The following is a 16,861-nucleotide window of genomic DNA, read 5'->3' on the forward strand; positions in this document are numbered from 1 at the left end:
CTATATCTCTCCTCTATCGGTTTCAAACTGTTCCCCCTTTGTCCTATCACTATTTGCCTGTGTTGCAATCGGATATGTCTATCTCATATTGGCCTCATAAGCCACCAGCGTGCCTGTAACAAATGTGGATAGAGCCTTCCTAAATCTTCATTCACGAAGCCTAGTCATGATTTGCCTGTGTGAAAAGTTGCTCTCCCTTCTTTAAACGTGCTTCCTTTAGGTACTGAAAGGCCACAATGAGGTCCCCCCAGAGATTTCTCCAGGCTGAACAATGCCAGCTCTCTCAACCTGTCTTTGGCTGGAGAGGTGCTCCAGCCCTCTGATCACCTCCATTGCCCTCCTTTGGACCTGCTTCAACAGATCCATGTCTTTATTGTTCTAAGGACCCTAGACCTGGATGCAGTAGTATAGGCAGGTCTCACAAGGGCATAGTAGAGACAAAATCCCCTCCCTCAACTTGCTGACCAGTTACCTTTTGATGCAGCCCGGGATGTGGTTGGCATTCTGGGCCGTGAACACACATTGCCAGCTCATGTCCAGGTTTTCATCCATGAGAATCCCCAATTCTTTTTCTATAGGACTGCTCTCAGTGAGTTCTTCTATCAGTTTGTACTTGTGACTGGAATTGTCCTGACCCGAGGGCAGCACTTTGCACTTGGACTTGTTGAACTTCATGGGGTTCTTGTGGGCCCACTTCTCAAGCTTGTCTGGGTCCATCGGGATGGCATCCCTTCCTTTTGTTGTGTAAACTGCACCACGCGGCTTCATGTTATCTGCAAACCTCCTGTTGATGTCTTGATGAAGATATTGAAGAGAACCAGTCTGAGCCCTGAAAGACACCACTCCTCACTCGCCTCCGCCTGGAGGCTCCACAACAGCTGTCAACTGCAACTCTTTGGCGATGTCTCTCCAACCAATTTCTTATCCACTGGATAGTCTATCCATCATAGCCATGTCTCTCCAATTTGGAGATAAAATGTCATGTGGGACCACATCGAAGGCCTTACACAAACAAACAAAGGTATATGCCATCCATAGCTCTTTAGTTGTGGACCATTGCAGACACTCCATCATAGAAGGCTGCCAGATTGGCTAGGTACAGTTTGCCCTTAGTAAAGCTGTGTTGGCAGCCCTGGATCACCTCCTTGTCTTGCATGTGCCTTAACATTACTCTCATGAGTATCTACTCCATGATCTTGCTGGGCACAGAGATGAGTCTTGCCAGTGTGCAGTTCCCCAGATCTTCCTTTCTCTCCTTTTTAAAAAAAGAGAGCAATGTTTCCCTTTTTCCAGATAGCTGGGACTTCACCTGACCACCATGACTTTTCAAATATGATGGAAAATGGCTTGGCATCAACATCAGCCAGTTCCTTCCTGTTGCAGTAGGAACTTTTTTCCTAGTAACTTATTAGCACTTTCTTGCTTCAATTTAAGCACATTACTTTTTCTCTCCATGGATATGAATTACTCACTGTTTTCTTTACACCTTGCTACCTTTCACACAGTCAAGGACAACTGCTGTCTCCCATCATCTGTTTTATGACACATCTGTTTTTTCAGTCTTTCCTCGTGGGTCATCCTTCCCAAAAGTTTTAGCATTCTGACTGCGGTCTTTTGAAGCCTTTTAGATTTTATTGTACCTCACTCTGCGGTGTTATAGGAGTGTAAATCAGCCTAAGCACTGTCTCGTTGGCTTAAATTAACAGAAATAACATCACTTTTTCATTGCTTGTGGTACTTTGTTAGTAAGTATCCCCATATACTTCCCAGTAAATGGCATGCTATTTTTTTAGACAGTTAATTTTCCTTTCTGTATTTCTGCGTTTGATTTTTTTTCCTTCCTAAGTTTAGGGCTTTACATTTATTGTTATTGAATTTAGCTGTGCTGATTTCCGACTGTTTCTGCAATACTTTAGAGAGTATTTTAGTGTGATGTGATGCCCAGCTTTTAGTCCTGTGTTATCTAAATCATCATCCATGTTGTAAAATAAAGTATGTACTGGAACTAGACTGAGGAAAAATTAACTTGCTTCTCACAGTAAAATTTCTTTGTAATCTTCTTTTGAACTATTGATGACTATGCCTTGAATATGTTTTATTAACCAGTTCTGGAACCAGCTGTGATGATTCTATCTAGCCACTATCTCTTTACTTTGCTTATAGGAATGTCATGAGGGACAGTATCAAGAGCGTTACTGAACCAGTTAAACTATCACAGAAAAGCATTAGATTTGCTTTATGTGACTGCCCTTTGATAAATCCATATTGGCTGTTCATCATCTCCTAATAATTGCCAATAATACACCAATAATTGCCAAACTTTTTGGACCATAGTTTTCTACAGTCCACATTTTCTGGTTGCACACCATGCACTTCATCATCAGACTATTGACAAACAGGCATGTCTAAGGTGATGTACATTTTAATGTTTAGTGAAGTTTCATGCTCCCCTTGCTGTGGATGGAAACCACAGGGTTTTTCTCAGATTTTTCAGTGACTTGCCTTCATTTCTTATTGCCTTCTTTTCTTATGGCTTTTTAGCACATAAATAGACCTTGTTGCAGCTAAGGGTGACTGTAAAGCTCTCCTCAAAATCAGACAGGGCTGCTGTACAGACAAGGAGGGTAAAAGTATAGCCATGGCATAGATGGACTGCAGCCTCCACAAAAGCTAGGGCATGACATGCACTAGGTTAATATGAACCACCATTTTCCTGAAGGTACAAGGGACAGTGTCTAAGGTAGTTATTTGGTCAGAAAACAGGCATGTCACAGACAACAACCACTCTGGCATTATCAAAGAACCATCCAGAAGGACCTCTGTTTACACCTCACTTCTCAAGTTTTCCAGAGTTTCTATGCTTGTTTCTCCATGTCAGTGTACCTAACTTGTGCTTGTGGTTTAGTGTCTTTTAGCAGCTGTGTCTTTCAGTTGTATAATCCTAGCAGATCTAGCCAATCATTTCTGAATTGGTTCAAACAAATTTTACTGTCTTCTTAGTGTATTTTGCTGTTATTCTTACTGTATTTCTTCTCCCTTTCTTCCTTCAGTCACAGGAAAACTATGAAATCAATCAACTGAACTATTCTTATCAGAAAGTCACCATTATAGATTACAAAATTTGTTGTCCATTGGACTGATTTAGTTTGCAGGTTATTTCTACTGGTGAGACAGTGGAACTGATGTCAGTGCTCCTGAGAAATGTATTGCTCTCAATTAGCTGGCCTTGCACAAGCTTTTACCAGACAGCAAATTTGGCACTTCATCCATATTTGTGCTTCCTCTTGTGTAGTTGAAAATTCATACAGTTTTCTCTTCAAAGGGTCTGATGACCCCATATCTGGTGTAGTTCAGGGATGACTTATATAATTGTTTACAGCAGCAACTTCTGCAATAGACTTTTTTACATACATTAAGCCAACATCTGCTAGTACATGTGTTATTTTCATCAGTAACAGATACTTCTACACAAGGTAGAAACTGACTCTGTTTGCAGGAAATTAATAATTTTGAATAATTTGAGTTTTGTACATACATTCATTATCACAGATTATTTGCAGTGGAAAAACGAGTAACAGTACCCCTAATATACAAGCAGGTTTGTTTTGTTTGGTTTGGTTTTTTTTAATAGGTCAAAGATAATATAAGGAGTGCACAGAATTTGTTACTTTCCCTACATGGCTTGTTGCTTATATAATTATTGAATATCCTTTAAAAAAATCCCATTTTTATTTTTGGTATGTCAGTGATGAGTAGAAAATTCTCTTCCAAATGGACCTCTTCTCTTTGTAACTCTGGCTTTATTCTGTCTGCAATTACTTCTGCCTTCAGGTTGGAGCGATGTCCCACTCACACCTGGCATGGTCTTTTGGTCTACAAGGAACTACTCTCATTTATGCAAATTTTGTTTTCTCAATCAGGCCTAATACCTCTAATACCTTTAATACAATACCTTCTGTAAAGTGCCTGTCTCTTAACATGAGCAGAAATGCATTGAGCCATGTTTCGATTTTTGTCATGCTTGCTAAGAAAAGCAGTAGTAAGTGTCACAGAATAGGTACATAAGTCATAGGAATCAGGAGGCCACAGAGGAGAGAAAGTGTAGACCAAGCAGGCAGACTGTCCAGTGGTATCTGGTGCTTCTAAGATGTCTGTTAATGCTTCCTGGAGTTGGAAGAGTGTCATATGACAGGGAATGTCTTTTTACCTCTCTATTTTCCTGTCTCCCATTTGACTGCCCTGGTGGGCTGCAGGCTATTATTTTTAATTGAAATCTGCTTAACTGCATTTTGTGTTAAAAGTCTTATCCTGAACACTCATGGTGAAATATATTGTAGATGTTTTACCATTTCATATCTGATTATTCTTAAACTGATTATTCTAAACTAAATAAATATTAATTTATTAGTTTTTATGAAAAATGACCAAGCTGCTCTGATTACTGAATTTTCAGACTGGGTACATTATCATCAACCTGGGATTACTGAAGAATTCTGTACTGGCCACTTTCTGCTTCCAATGAGATTGGTTAATTAACACTTAAGAAGGCTTTCCCTCAAGTGTTCAGCTGATACAGTGTGGGCTGATTTTTAAATTCATACTTTGGTTTGTCTTGGGCTTTTCACGGCAAACTGCATTATTAGCGTAAGTCTGGGCTTACACTGTTCAGTGAGTGGTCTTGTCTTGTTTTTATCCCTTGATCAATTAAAATATTTGCCTCTGTGATGTTCATTTTCCTTCCTCTGCTTTATTATCCTGTATTTCTGCTTTGCAGAAGTGAATCTTGCAAGTATTGCTATCTGGGTTGCAGTCACACTTCACTTAAGGGCAAGGTTGTTCTTTCTTGCATAGCTTTTCCCAGTTGTGAGGGTTGCTATATAGTGATAGAAATCTGTTGGAACAGTGACAGAATCTTAATTATATAGAACCGCAAATGTTTTTTAAAGTTTGCATCAACTACAAGACAAGAGGAGTCTAGACCATCACCAAAATGCACTTCTAAACACTGGGACAGGAGACCAAATTGACTAAACTCTGGCATTTGGTATTTGTATGGGAATAATTGTAATTACAAGGATTTTTCTCTGCTTAATTAAAGGCACTCTTCTGCAGAAATAAGAAAGCAATTTACTCTCCAACCAGGCTTTACACAGTTCTGTCAACGAAGTTTAAGCACCCCTGGCTTTTCTGCACTTCATCTGGTAAGTTTTGTGTTCATCTTCTTTACACTGATTTGGCATCTACATTGCTTGATGGTTTTAGGGTAAATAAAGTGATTTTCTGAAGTTGTCCTGCTTTCCACTATCTTCTATCTGAAACTGGTAAAAAGTACTCTCAGGTGAGCTGAGGAAATTATGCATTTGAAAAAACCGAGAATGTTCCTTGGAGCCTGAAATAGATAGTCTTTTTGTATATTACTATAAATCAAAGTTAATTAGTAAATGTTGGAGTATATTACATTCTTTCCTTGTTGGAAACATTCAGGTTCATCAAGTAAATGCTTTGTGTGGTGATCACAGGTCATTTGCAAAGGGAGGTTGTTGCCAGGCAGCAGGTAAGCTCCAATACAGCCTCTCACTCACCCCACCTCTCTCCTCCTGGTGCGATTGGGGAGAGAATAGGAAGAGTAAAAGTGAGAAAACTCATGGGTTGAGGAAAAGACAGTTTAATAGGTAAAGCAAAAGCCTTGTGCACAAGCAAAACAAAACAAGGAATTCAGTCACCACTTCCCACAGGCAGGCAGGTGTTTAGCCATCTCCAGGAGAGCAGGGCTCCAGCATGCATGATGGTGACTTGGGAAGACAAATGCTATCATTCTGAACATTCCCCCCTTCCTCCTTCTTCCTCCGGTTTTATATACTGAGCATGATTCCTTATGGTCTGAAATATCCCTGTGGTCAGTTGGGGTCAACTGTCCCGGCTGTGTCCCCTCCCAGCTTCTTGTACATCTCTGCACTGATAGGGTGGTGTGAGGAGCAGAAGTCTTGGCTCTTTGTAAGCACTGCTCAGCGATAATGAAAACATCACTGTGTTATCAAACTGTTTTCAGCATAAATCCAAAACACAGCCCCATAATATTTACTGTGAGGAAAATTATCTGTACCCTTGCCAAAACCCACACAGAGAGAAAAAAGAAAGGTGGAGGCTCAATTATCTTGACTTAATACACCGTTTGCAGGGCTAGCAGCAGGGACAGCACACTGACTCTTCTTCAGTGCTGTAGAGAAATCATGTTAAGTGAGAAATGCCCTGATTGGCATAGATATAATTGAGTCAACTGTTATATGCCTCCAAATCATCTCCAGCCCTATGACACTGCCCTTATGACAAAGGGGAAAAATCCCAGATCTTTTTATTGCCTTTCAGTAGTATACGTATTCTACAAACATACTATGGCGTAAATGAAACTAACTACAATTTTGGTACTCTTCTTCTCCCTACCCTTTTAATTTTTATTTCTTTTTGTGAGACCTGGTAAGTAGAAGCAGGAAAAGTCTTTGTGCACCAGTGAATGTGAAAGATGTAGAACACTAGATGTAAGCAGTTGCTTCCTGTGTGTTGGGGCCTCCCGCCACTACTCACTTCCTTAATCTGAAATGCTGTGGTGTCTAACTTGTTCCTTGCGGTTAGAGGCTGGGTTCCTTCTTCTGCATGCAGACAACTGCTTTTGCTCCTGAGAAACTTGGTAACGTTGCATTTACCAAGTATTACACCGTAGCCGCCATTTTGTGTGCTGTCACAATCTACATGCCTCTAATTCATCATCCTTAAAAAGGTATGTTTGCAGTAATGATTTATGGCGTTTTCTGTATAAAATTGTTTTGCACACTTCTATGATGTGTGAACAGGAGTGTTGGCTTCTTAGTTAAACCATTATCTCTGTTTCCTCTGAAAATTTGCACCAATTGTTAGGGAGACCATTACCCTCCACCTGCATTTACTTTTTACACTATCTTTTTTACATTTGTCTCTAATTTACAATAGTCAAAAGCACATATTACTAATGATTAAAGATTATTGTTAACAGTTGAACTAGAAAAAGAAGACAATGAAATGCGATGGATTTGACTCATCAGAATGGAAAAGTGTGATTTCTGAAAAGGAGTGCAATGCTTAATTGAAAATTAGATTGAATTAAGCAAAAATATTTTGCATATAAAACGTTACATCTTCAGCAACTGAAAAGATGTAGTATATGTACATTTTAAGCAGTTTTGCTTTAACCTTTTGGGATTTACTTTTTTAGTAGGTCTAAATATATAAGATATATTTATTTTTAATATACTTTATTTATATATTTTTTAATATATTTAGATCTATAAATCTCTACATCTCTAATTTGTACATGTATATACACTAACATGTAATGTTTTACCCACTGGCAGTACAGTAGGAGAGCTTCAGGGATATTATGCTTATAATTAATAAAAAAAATAGCAGTATCCACAGTATCGTTGAATATAAAGGCAATTTTGATATCAGAGACTTCTTTTTCTCACTCCGCATCAACAGCACCACAGAGGTATTTTTTGCTACCAGCTTCAGAAGACAGCCTTGTGAAAGGTATTTGGGCTAATCAAAGTGCAAGTGCAATGCAACCCTTGCTCTTTACAGGCAAGGATGATTTGATAGCTAGTGTTTGCTAGAATTCTTCCTCCTAGTATAAAAGTTATTCCAGTGCTATTATTCAAATGCTGTAACTAATTTTCTGTGCTCTTACTATGCTGAGGTTTCACCAGCCTTTCTGGAACTCACAGAACATTAACTATAAGTTTTCTAAAGCTGTAGTTTTTAGATCTGTTTTTGACTTGTCAAGAAAATCAACTATAAGAGATTTTAGTCTCTGTACTCAACTGGACAGATGTTTTATTTCCTAAAGAGATACACAGTATTTTTATTGACTATACAGCAAGTAAAATAATTTTCAGTTTTATCTGAACGCAGAATAACATACACTTATATGAAGTCACATTTATGTGTATATGAAACAACTCTAGGTACCAAATCAAACAAGATTTTCTGCCTCTGTTTTTGACATTAAACAGATGAAAAGAACCAGACAGCTTAATAGCGTGTATGAGTGGTAGAGCTTGTACTTGTTGAGCTTTGTTCTGATCAGACATTCTGTGTAAAAATGGCTAATTAAATGTAATGAGATACAACAATGCCATGTGGTGTAGAAATGGTGAATATCTCAGGTTTGCAGTAACAACTTTAGTAGTTCCGTGTAATATTTTACACATGTACTCCACAAACCCTTGACAAATATGATAAAATTAGAACTCCAATAATGTACAAATGAGTAACATTCTTACTGAAATAGTTAGAAAAAACCAATAGAAATAATAATTTTTTCTGATTTTGAGTATAGTCCTCAACTTTGTTGGCAGTTGAAAGCACACAGTCTTTAGTTGGTCCTTAACTCTGAAGAGTTAACTTCCTTGTTATTCACAATGTGTTTTGTCTCCTCTCTCCTGTCCATCGGCAGCTCCCTGCCAGCTAGTGCTGTCTGTCATTGTCATTTTGGTCACCTTCCCTTTTTTATTCCTAGGTGAGAATGTTAGAAGTTTGTTTCTGATGTTTAATACATAATGAGACAATCACAATAATTAAATAAATAAGCTTAAATTACACTATCAGGAAAAGCCATCTGTTGCTAAAATAAATGCCTCTTTATTTCTCATTAGCCTTCCTTTTATGACGCAGTAGACCCAGTAGATTTTGAAGGCTTCCTAATGACACAGCTGAACAACTTGGACTCAGAACTAGCACAAGAACTTGGGGACTTTCCTGAAGATGACTTGGATGTTCTCTTTACACCCAAAGAGTGCAGGACTTTGCAACCTTCTGTGCCAGAAGATGGGTAAGGAGAGTTTTTCTCCCTCTGAAATGCAGCAGGTGTAAAAATAGTTCTGAAGATGTTGATCCAAACACCTCACTCTACCATCCATCCATCCACTACACAGTTGATGAATGTTTGAACTTTGCCATTGATTCTGTTAGGCCTCTTTGCACTCTTAAAATTATGCAAGTGTTTACACAACTTCCTAAGCTGGTTGGTAGCGGCAGAAATGAGATAGATGTAAACTAGAAATAAGAGTAAAGAAGGGCAGGAGAATAGTATGAAAACTAATTTTTGCAGCTGTGATGCCAGAGATGGAGGTTGATTCTGATCATGTAGTAAGCACAGGATTGAAGGGGTTTACTTTTTTTTTTCTTTTTTCAGCTTTGTGTTACATGACATTAATCAGCTCGCTAAGACTCTTTCTCAGTAACTGTCTTGCTTAAATGGGGCGAAATAGTTCATACTTCTCAAGGTTTGGAGAGAAAAAAAAGTGTTAATTTCTAGTGTGGAAGTAATTTTTGGTTTCAGACTGACACTGATAAAATAATTCCACTGCTTTCAACAGCTTCAATTAAATAGGTAGCGTGTGCTGACAGTAGCACTCAACAGTCCTGCAAATATTTAAACAGGCACATCATCAGCAACAGAATTTTTCAGAATAAGAAAATCCATAAGAGAGTTTTCTGATGTGGTTTAAGTGAGTCTATCGTTCGTATACAAAATACTCTTCAAGGACTGTTTCACTGTAAATGGTACCTTTAAGTAGAACCTCAAAGGCCTATTGAATTTTGCAAGCAGTAACCATGAGATAAACTTGAAGTCAGCACCAGTTTAGCCCCAAACTGTTATGTCTGTAAAGATGGCTAAGTGTGCAATGTGTTTGGGATGGGGGGTGCACTCCTACCAGTTTATTCAGGAAATGAACAGCACAGTCTATATTCTCTGCTGTGTTGAGCCTGAACAATGAAGGGACAAACAGACTTAGTTTATGGTGTCTTGGCTCACAGGGCAGACCTGCATTCCCCTCTGTTCCTGCAAATGCTACAGGCTGCTCTAATTCACCAGCCAGCTGTATAAATTAGAGACCTATACAACAGCAGTATTTGTTCAGTGTTTTCTGCCCAACACACTAAGTGCAATGAGGCTAAGCAGGAAACAAAGTTCGTATGATTTTTGCCAGCTGTATGTAAACTAGCTGAGAATCCCTCTCTAAACAAGGTCTCGGTCTGCAAGTCTCTTCTTGGCCCAGTGCAACTCTCAGGAAATTCAGGAGAGCAAAGGCAGTAGAGATGAGGTGTCACACTAAGTCACCTGAGAATCATACAGTTCCTAGGGGATTGTCTAACCTTTGCAGAAAAGGTGATTTTCACCTGAATTTACTCACAGAAAAAGTTCCAATCTTTATAATGAATTCTTGTTTTCCTGTGCATTGGAGAGAGAGAATTGATGTGGGAGACAGTGAATATTTTGCTGCTTGAAGTTCCCATTTATTTAAATGATGAACAAAAATATTTTAAAAAGTATCCAGCTTTTGAAATTAGATCTGAAATATTTTTCCCTGTTTCCAAGGTTACTTCCCAACATGCCTGATGTTTGAAACAGCCCGATGTTTGAAAATTATCTGTTTGTTTTTCCAATAGGAGAACGTGTAGACTCATGCCGTACAATCAGTTTTAAGCCTGATTTACACCACAGAGACATTAAGGGTTTTTTTACACAGCAGCTTGCCATTTAGCTGTTCACATTGCTATCACTGATATTAGTGTTTTCACAGAAAATCCTGATCAAGGATGCGAGGATACGTTAGGGAAGATGAGAACACAGAAGGAGCATGCACCAAAGATTGGCCTGCAGGCAGTGCAGTCTTTGATGTCTTTGTGCACCGAGAGCAGGAAGCAGATACCACTGACCAAACTGGGTTAACATGCTGCCTGCTTGCAAACATACCTCCCACCCAAACCAGATACAGAAACCACGGTGGCAGGGGCACAGAGCAGCCTGGCATCAGCCAAGCCTCTGTCCTGCATACATGAACCCACATCAGCTGTTACCCGGTCTTGGTAATCAGTTGCAAATCTATTACATGTTCTGTATGGAAAGTGTATTTTGGATCAACATCAATATTATATTTATGAAATAAATAGTGTAGCACATGGTTACCTCTATTAATGTATGTTTGTAAATTTATAAACGCAGTAACAAAAACACGCATCAGGGAATTCATGCAGTACACAGAATTTTTTGAATGTCAAACGATAGTTTAGCAGTAAAATAAATACACAGAAGAGGACTAATAGAGAATCCTTTTTCTGAACAGCATGTTTATATAAATTTCTTTGTCCTGAAAGTATGACTTAGGTGCTAAAATATTTACAATATGTTGCTTTTTCCACAGGGTTGAACTGGACTCGCATGTCAAAGACTGTGTTCAGACATATATCCGTGAGTGGCTGATTGTGAATCGAAAGTAAGCTACATATAATTAAATAAAATCAAAAATACATTCCATCTTATTTATCAGAGAGGAGATCTTGCTGTTATAAGTAATCCTAAAGACCGATGATTTTAATCAGTGGTTGAAGACAAGAACTGACTTTTCACTGAGCTATTGCATCTGCTTCTTAATTATCAGGCACTCTGGGAATTAAGTAGGAAGAAATTCACATCAACTTATATAATGCTGATTTATCTAAATCAGGAATACTAGTACAATGTGATCCCACTAAAAGGAAAGATAACAGGGATAAAGATTACATTTGCATGCTTTTCTCCTATCAATGCCCTGAAAATTCAACACAATCTGATTTCTAATGATATCCGAAAACTCAAGGACTATGGGCTTTCCCAGAAGTGACTGAGTGTATTCATGGGATTATTAGTGTTATAGCCTACTTTACTATTTTACGTAAGTAAAAAAAAATTATTTCTGCATTTGAGGTCAGTGTAATTCAACACACAGAACTGCATCTGTAGTCTTTCTAAGTGACTTAATTTCCTTTCATTTACCATATTATATTATATTATATTTTCCATTACATATGTTAAATGTGAAAGGCGCTCTCAGTCAGTGTTTTCTATGCAAGGTTGCCTGTCCCCAGACTCTTAGGGGAGTCTGGGGAATGGGGATATCTTGCCTTCTTCCCCGTCACCCCATCTTGTTCTTCAGAAAGAAGGTTTTGGAGCTCTATTTTTCTGTAACACTTCCATTCATCCCCTCATGCACTCGTAGCCTGTTCTCAAGAAGCAGTAGGAGCAGGTGATAGTGGAGTGCTGGCACATTTGCTGCCATTGTGTTGTGCCCCTTCACCCGCCCTTGCTGCTCTCTGCTTTTCTAACATAACGTACATCAGCAGTCAGTGCTGTATGGGTTGACTCCTGGTTATTGTAAAGGAATTGCATTGTTCAACTGCACAGCTTGTGCTCCTCAGCGGAGCAGCTGCTGAGGGTTATCAAGATACTTCCTCCGGGGGTGCTGATGAAATTGATTGAATTCTCAGAACTGTTTCACAGTGAGTCACCAAAAATAGGCTCATGGGTTCTGCGGGCTCTCCATCTGTGCTGCTCTTTCACACGGCATTGTTCTGAGCACACTGTAAAGAGCGAGTGTGCAGCTTTGTTCATGCACTTTGTTGAATGAACAGTAAAGTAGGTAAGGTGAAAAATAGAACATAGCTGTTTCTACATTTAGGTGTACTGGTAGAAATGTGAATGGAACCATAGAAATACACATATGTGGAAAGTTTTGTTGCGTGTTTTAGAATTTCATTCATTCAGATAAGGTAAATTTGCATTCAGAAACTTTTTTTGCAGTGGACTCTGTGGTAAACATGATGATGGACTATGCCAGAGAGCTGAGCTTTGATGGCTGTGGCTAACAATGCAAGCAAGTTATTAAAAATTGGAAAGAACAAGACAGTGTCAAATATGCTGCAGTGGCACATAAAAAAATTATAGATTGTTATTGGTAATCTAATGTTAGTGCTTGGACACTATTCTCAGAACAGGAAGGAGAAGAAAAGATATCAAGAGAGGAGTGAGAAAAAAAGTAATTATAGAAGGCTTTCCATTGTCTTGAGAAAGGCTGGAAAAACTGGAGTTGCCTACATAGGAAGCAGATTCATAGGATAGGTTGCTGATTGGTGAGCTATGGATGAGAGGAGTGCGTAAGTGATTTTCATGCATTCATGAATGAGAAGGTTCAGAACAGGAGACTGAGGAATCTTCAGTGAGTGGCGTGAGCAGAGGTGGTCCTTGTGCCCGAGAGCAGAGAAATATGTGGTAGAGAAGCTGGACACAGGTGGAGTCCATGTGTTTTTGCCAGAGGCTGCATGGGGGGCTTGTTCCTGTGCCTGTCTGTTTCTCCTTTTAGTTGTCCTTTGTTCCTTTTCCTCATTCTATTTACTTAATTCAGTGTGTGGCCATTAAATTGACGTGTGGTAAAAGCATGGTTTGCCACTTGGTGAGTTTTAATTGCTACCATGCTTTTCAAAATAAATAAACAATATAAATAAATTTTCCAGGAGTACTTTAGGGGAAAGGCATCTCTATTGTAGCTTGTAAACCAGAGGCAAAGTGTGAACTCAGGTACATAAATTTCTTGATTAATCGTTTGCCACTGGAGGTAGTGAGAAAATTATCTACACAACCTCTTTTGGATGCTTAAATACCTTAAAGTCATGCAGAATTCCTGTCTTCCATTCTGTGGTATTATGGTGGCTCCAAAACAAGGTCACATCCAAGGAGAGCTGGGATTGTCTCTTTTATGACTTCAGTTTTCATTGCAGTGAACTGGTAAATGATTAAAATGCAAACAATTAAAACTAAAACACATCAGAGCATATAATTCAGTTACTCCCAAAATGTAATAAAAAAGGTGTCTCCATGATCAATAATTGCTTATTGTGGCTTCTTTATGAAAGTACTCAAATGTTTAGCCATCGCCTTAGGAGGGCAAATGAACAAAGCAGGATCATGTAACTAAGGTGGCTGCTTGTAAAAAGGCCATCAAAGGATTTAGCAAATTGTATACTAAAGTGAAAGAAGCAGAGCTCTGGGTGTCTCTGGTATCTTTTTTTTCCGGATTTTCTATCTGCCTCAAAAATGGAACTTGAAATTGGTACCTTGCTGCAAAATTTTGCAAAGTTACCAGCAGAGGGCGTTACATTGTGCCATAACGATAGCCCTCTTCAAAAACGGGCATTGTTTGAAAGGTGTAGATTGTTGCCTGTGTTTAACTTGGGATGCTAGCTAGGTCCAGGATAAGAGCACTAAGCTTTTGGATGTATAATTGCAGAAGCAGATCCAGCCAAAAGATAAGTGATCCAAATCCATGTTCTTAAGGTCACTGAAATAATCACTGTGTCTAATGAGGAGATGAGGGCTGAATTTGTACTTAGATCTGGTTTTGGTGCTGTCTCAGGTTCATGGTCTTTGCAAAAGTGATCTGAATGAATTTTCTTCCTTTTAAAACTGTTCTTAATATACAGGATAGAGTTGCAGTGGTGTGTTAAAAGAAATTAAAGTTATGAAATGTCACATTTTTGCATAAAAGCTGTGCCGTGCTGCTCTTTTGCAGAACAATGTTTACAGTTCTTTAATATTTTTTTATTTGTCTTTTCTGTTTTATTTTCCCTTAACTCCTCCTCATGATATCCTGACTTTCTTGGGCTTGTCCGAGAAAGGAACCAAGGGAATTCAGATACGTGTAGCCTGAAAAATAGGGGATCCCGAAAAGATTTTCACAAGACGCTTCAAAAACAAACCTTTGAATCAGAAACACTGGATTCTGGTGATGCAAGTTTCCAGGTACATTTTCTTAACTTTGGGAGAAGTAACCAAACACTGCAGCTTCCCTCAAAAGAATCATCCCAGGATCTCTGTAATGGCATCAAACGGAGCACCATGCTCACCATTAGGCCTCATGGCAGAGGCGGCATTAAGATTCCCTCTGCCAGACCACCAAGAGTCGTTCCCTGGCACCCTGGTGCTCAAGCCATAGCTTGCCATTTTGCTGCTTTCCAACAGGTGGGACCGCAACACGTCCATGCTCTCCCTGAGGAGGCCTCCAGGACAACCCTTGCCTCCTCTTACTTCGAGCTCCGCAGCCTGCAGCCAGACCCCCGCTTGGAGAATCTGCTGCGGCACGTCAGCGCTGAGGAGTTTGAGAGGCAGAATGAGGAGGCACGGCGCACCAACAGGCACCCTGAGCTCCTCGCCCTCTACCCCTCTGTGGATGAGGTGAGCTGGGAGGCTGGCTGTCCTATTGGTTTTCCCCAGCTGGCTGTCCTGACATTAGTCAGGTTAAAGCTGCACCACAGTTCAAACACAGGGTTTATGGCCTGGATAGCTGTCTCCCTTGGATAATAACAGGGTGAAGGCATGTCATCATGGGCTCCTGTCAGCTGTCTTCAGTTTTCATGGGGGCATTTGAACTTGGACTCGCAGTGTTGCCTGAGGCCCTGTTATACCCCTCTCAGTGTGGGTCAAGCCACATGCTGGTGATAGGGCTATGTGAGGGTGTTACCCTTCCCTGTAACTCTCACTGGGGGTCCAGAAGTGTAAATATTTGGTGTAAATGCCAGACGGGGGTCAGGAATGTAAATATTTAGAAATAGTAAATCAATTATTTTTCATCTCTGGAGAGACTAAATGCCCACTGAGTGGGGGAAGGTGCTAGTCTGTAGCAGCAGCCCCGCTACCATTACATAAAGGTTTTATCCAAGTATGTAAATTTACAGTTGTTTTGATTGAGTATTACTATAATTACTGTGTAATTATAGGAAGATGCAGTGGAAATACGGCCAGTGCCGGATCGCCCGAAGGAACATCTGGGCAACAGGATTTTGGTGAAGCTGCAGACTCTGAAGTAAGTATCCTTCACAAGCTTCGGTCCCCATTTCTCAGAAATTCTCTACCCACTGCGACACCACTGCAGGTGTCCTGTACAGCAATTCACATGCTCACGTGTTCTTCCTTAGGGTAGCAGAGGACTATTTCTGTCCCTCTTTACAGAACTCTTTAACTTGTCAGGGTGAAAAGGAGTTGGGAGTGAGCCCAAGTTATATATTTCAAACAAACCAGATTGGTTCCTACACACTACTGGACTTTTGTCATGGTTTCACCCCTGCTGGCAACCAAGCCCTACGTGGCCACTCACTCACTCCCCCACCAGTGATACTGGGGAGAGAATCAAAAAGCTAGAAAACTCATCGGTTAAGGCACAGACAGCTTAGTGGGAAAAGCAAAAGCTGCATATGCAAGCAGAGCAAAAAGAAAGGAATTATCTCACTGCTTCCTGTGTGGGCAGGCATATCCAGGAGAGCAGGGACCCATCACATGTAACAGTTATGTGGGAAGACAAACACCATCACTCCAAACATCCCCTCCTTTCCTCCTCCTTCTCCCCACTTTTTATACTGAGCATGATGTCATACCTGGAATATGGTGTGGAATATCCTTTTCATCGGTTGGGGTCATCCGTCCAGGCTGTGTCTCCTCCCAACCTCCCATGCACCCTAGTCTCCTCACCATCATGGCAGTATGAAAAGCTGAAAAAACCTTGGCTCTGTGCAAGCACTGCTCGGCAATAACAAAAACTTTTTGGGTTTGTTATTATATATTATATACATATATATATGTAATATGTATAACATCCCTATATTATCAATGCTGTATTCAGCACAAATCCAAAACACAGCCCCACACCAAGCACTGTGAAGAAAATTAATTCTACCCCAGCCAAAACCAGCACAACTTCATACACAGAAAAAAAAAAAAGCAAGAAATATACAATAATTTTAACTGATATCTGAGATCAGTTTCTGTAAAATCTAGAAAATACATAGAATGCAGTTTACTTCCATTCTTTTCCTCTTGAAATCTTATAATATAATGCACTAATAAAAAAATCCTCCACACTTGGAGAGAGCTGAGGTCTGGAACTAAGTATTTCTCCTTATTTTCTAACAAAAGTGCCAGTCAAAATAAAACCCTTTTATTTTTTTTTATTATACATAG

The 16,861-nt window shown here is 39.7% G+C and overlaps 1 protein-coding gene across 5 annotated transcripts in view; it reads left to right on the forward strand.

Annotated features, from left to right (window-relative positions):
* DOCK8 (dedicator of cytokinesis 8) overlaps positions 1-16,861 on the forward strand; it is a 90,731-nt gene that overhangs the window by 14,828 nt on the left and 59,042 nt on the right. For 3 of the 5 annotated variants that reach the window (XM_017808328.1, XM_017808329.1, XM_017808330.1), the window contains 6 exons: positions 5,099-5,201; positions 8,688-8,863; positions 11,241-11,312; positions 14,527-14,650; positions 14,870-15,082; positions 15,625-15,710. In XM_017808328.1, coding sequence (XP_017663817.1) covers positions 5,099-5,201; positions 8,688-8,863; positions 11,241-11,312; positions 14,527-14,650; positions 14,870-15,082; positions 15,625-15,710 — 774 coding nt within the window. Of the gene's footprint in view, positions 1-5,098; positions 5,202-5,545; positions 5,555-6,619; positions 6,776-8,687; positions 8,864-11,240; positions 11,313-14,526; positions 14,651-14,869; positions 15,083-15,624; positions 15,711-16,861 lie in introns of those variants that run through there. The other 2 variants (XM_017808333.1, XM_017808332.1) reach the window with 2 other exon arrangements.

Source organism: Lepidothrix coronata, unplaced genomic scaffold, assembly GCF_001604755.1.
Source record: "Lepidothrix coronata isolate B3197 unplaced genomic scaffold, Lepidothrix_coronata-1.0 Scaffold22, whole genome shotgun sequence".
Classification (NCBI taxonomy): domain Eukaryota; kingdom Metazoa; phylum Chordata; class Aves; order Passeriformes; family Pipridae; genus Lepidothrix; species Lepidothrix coronata.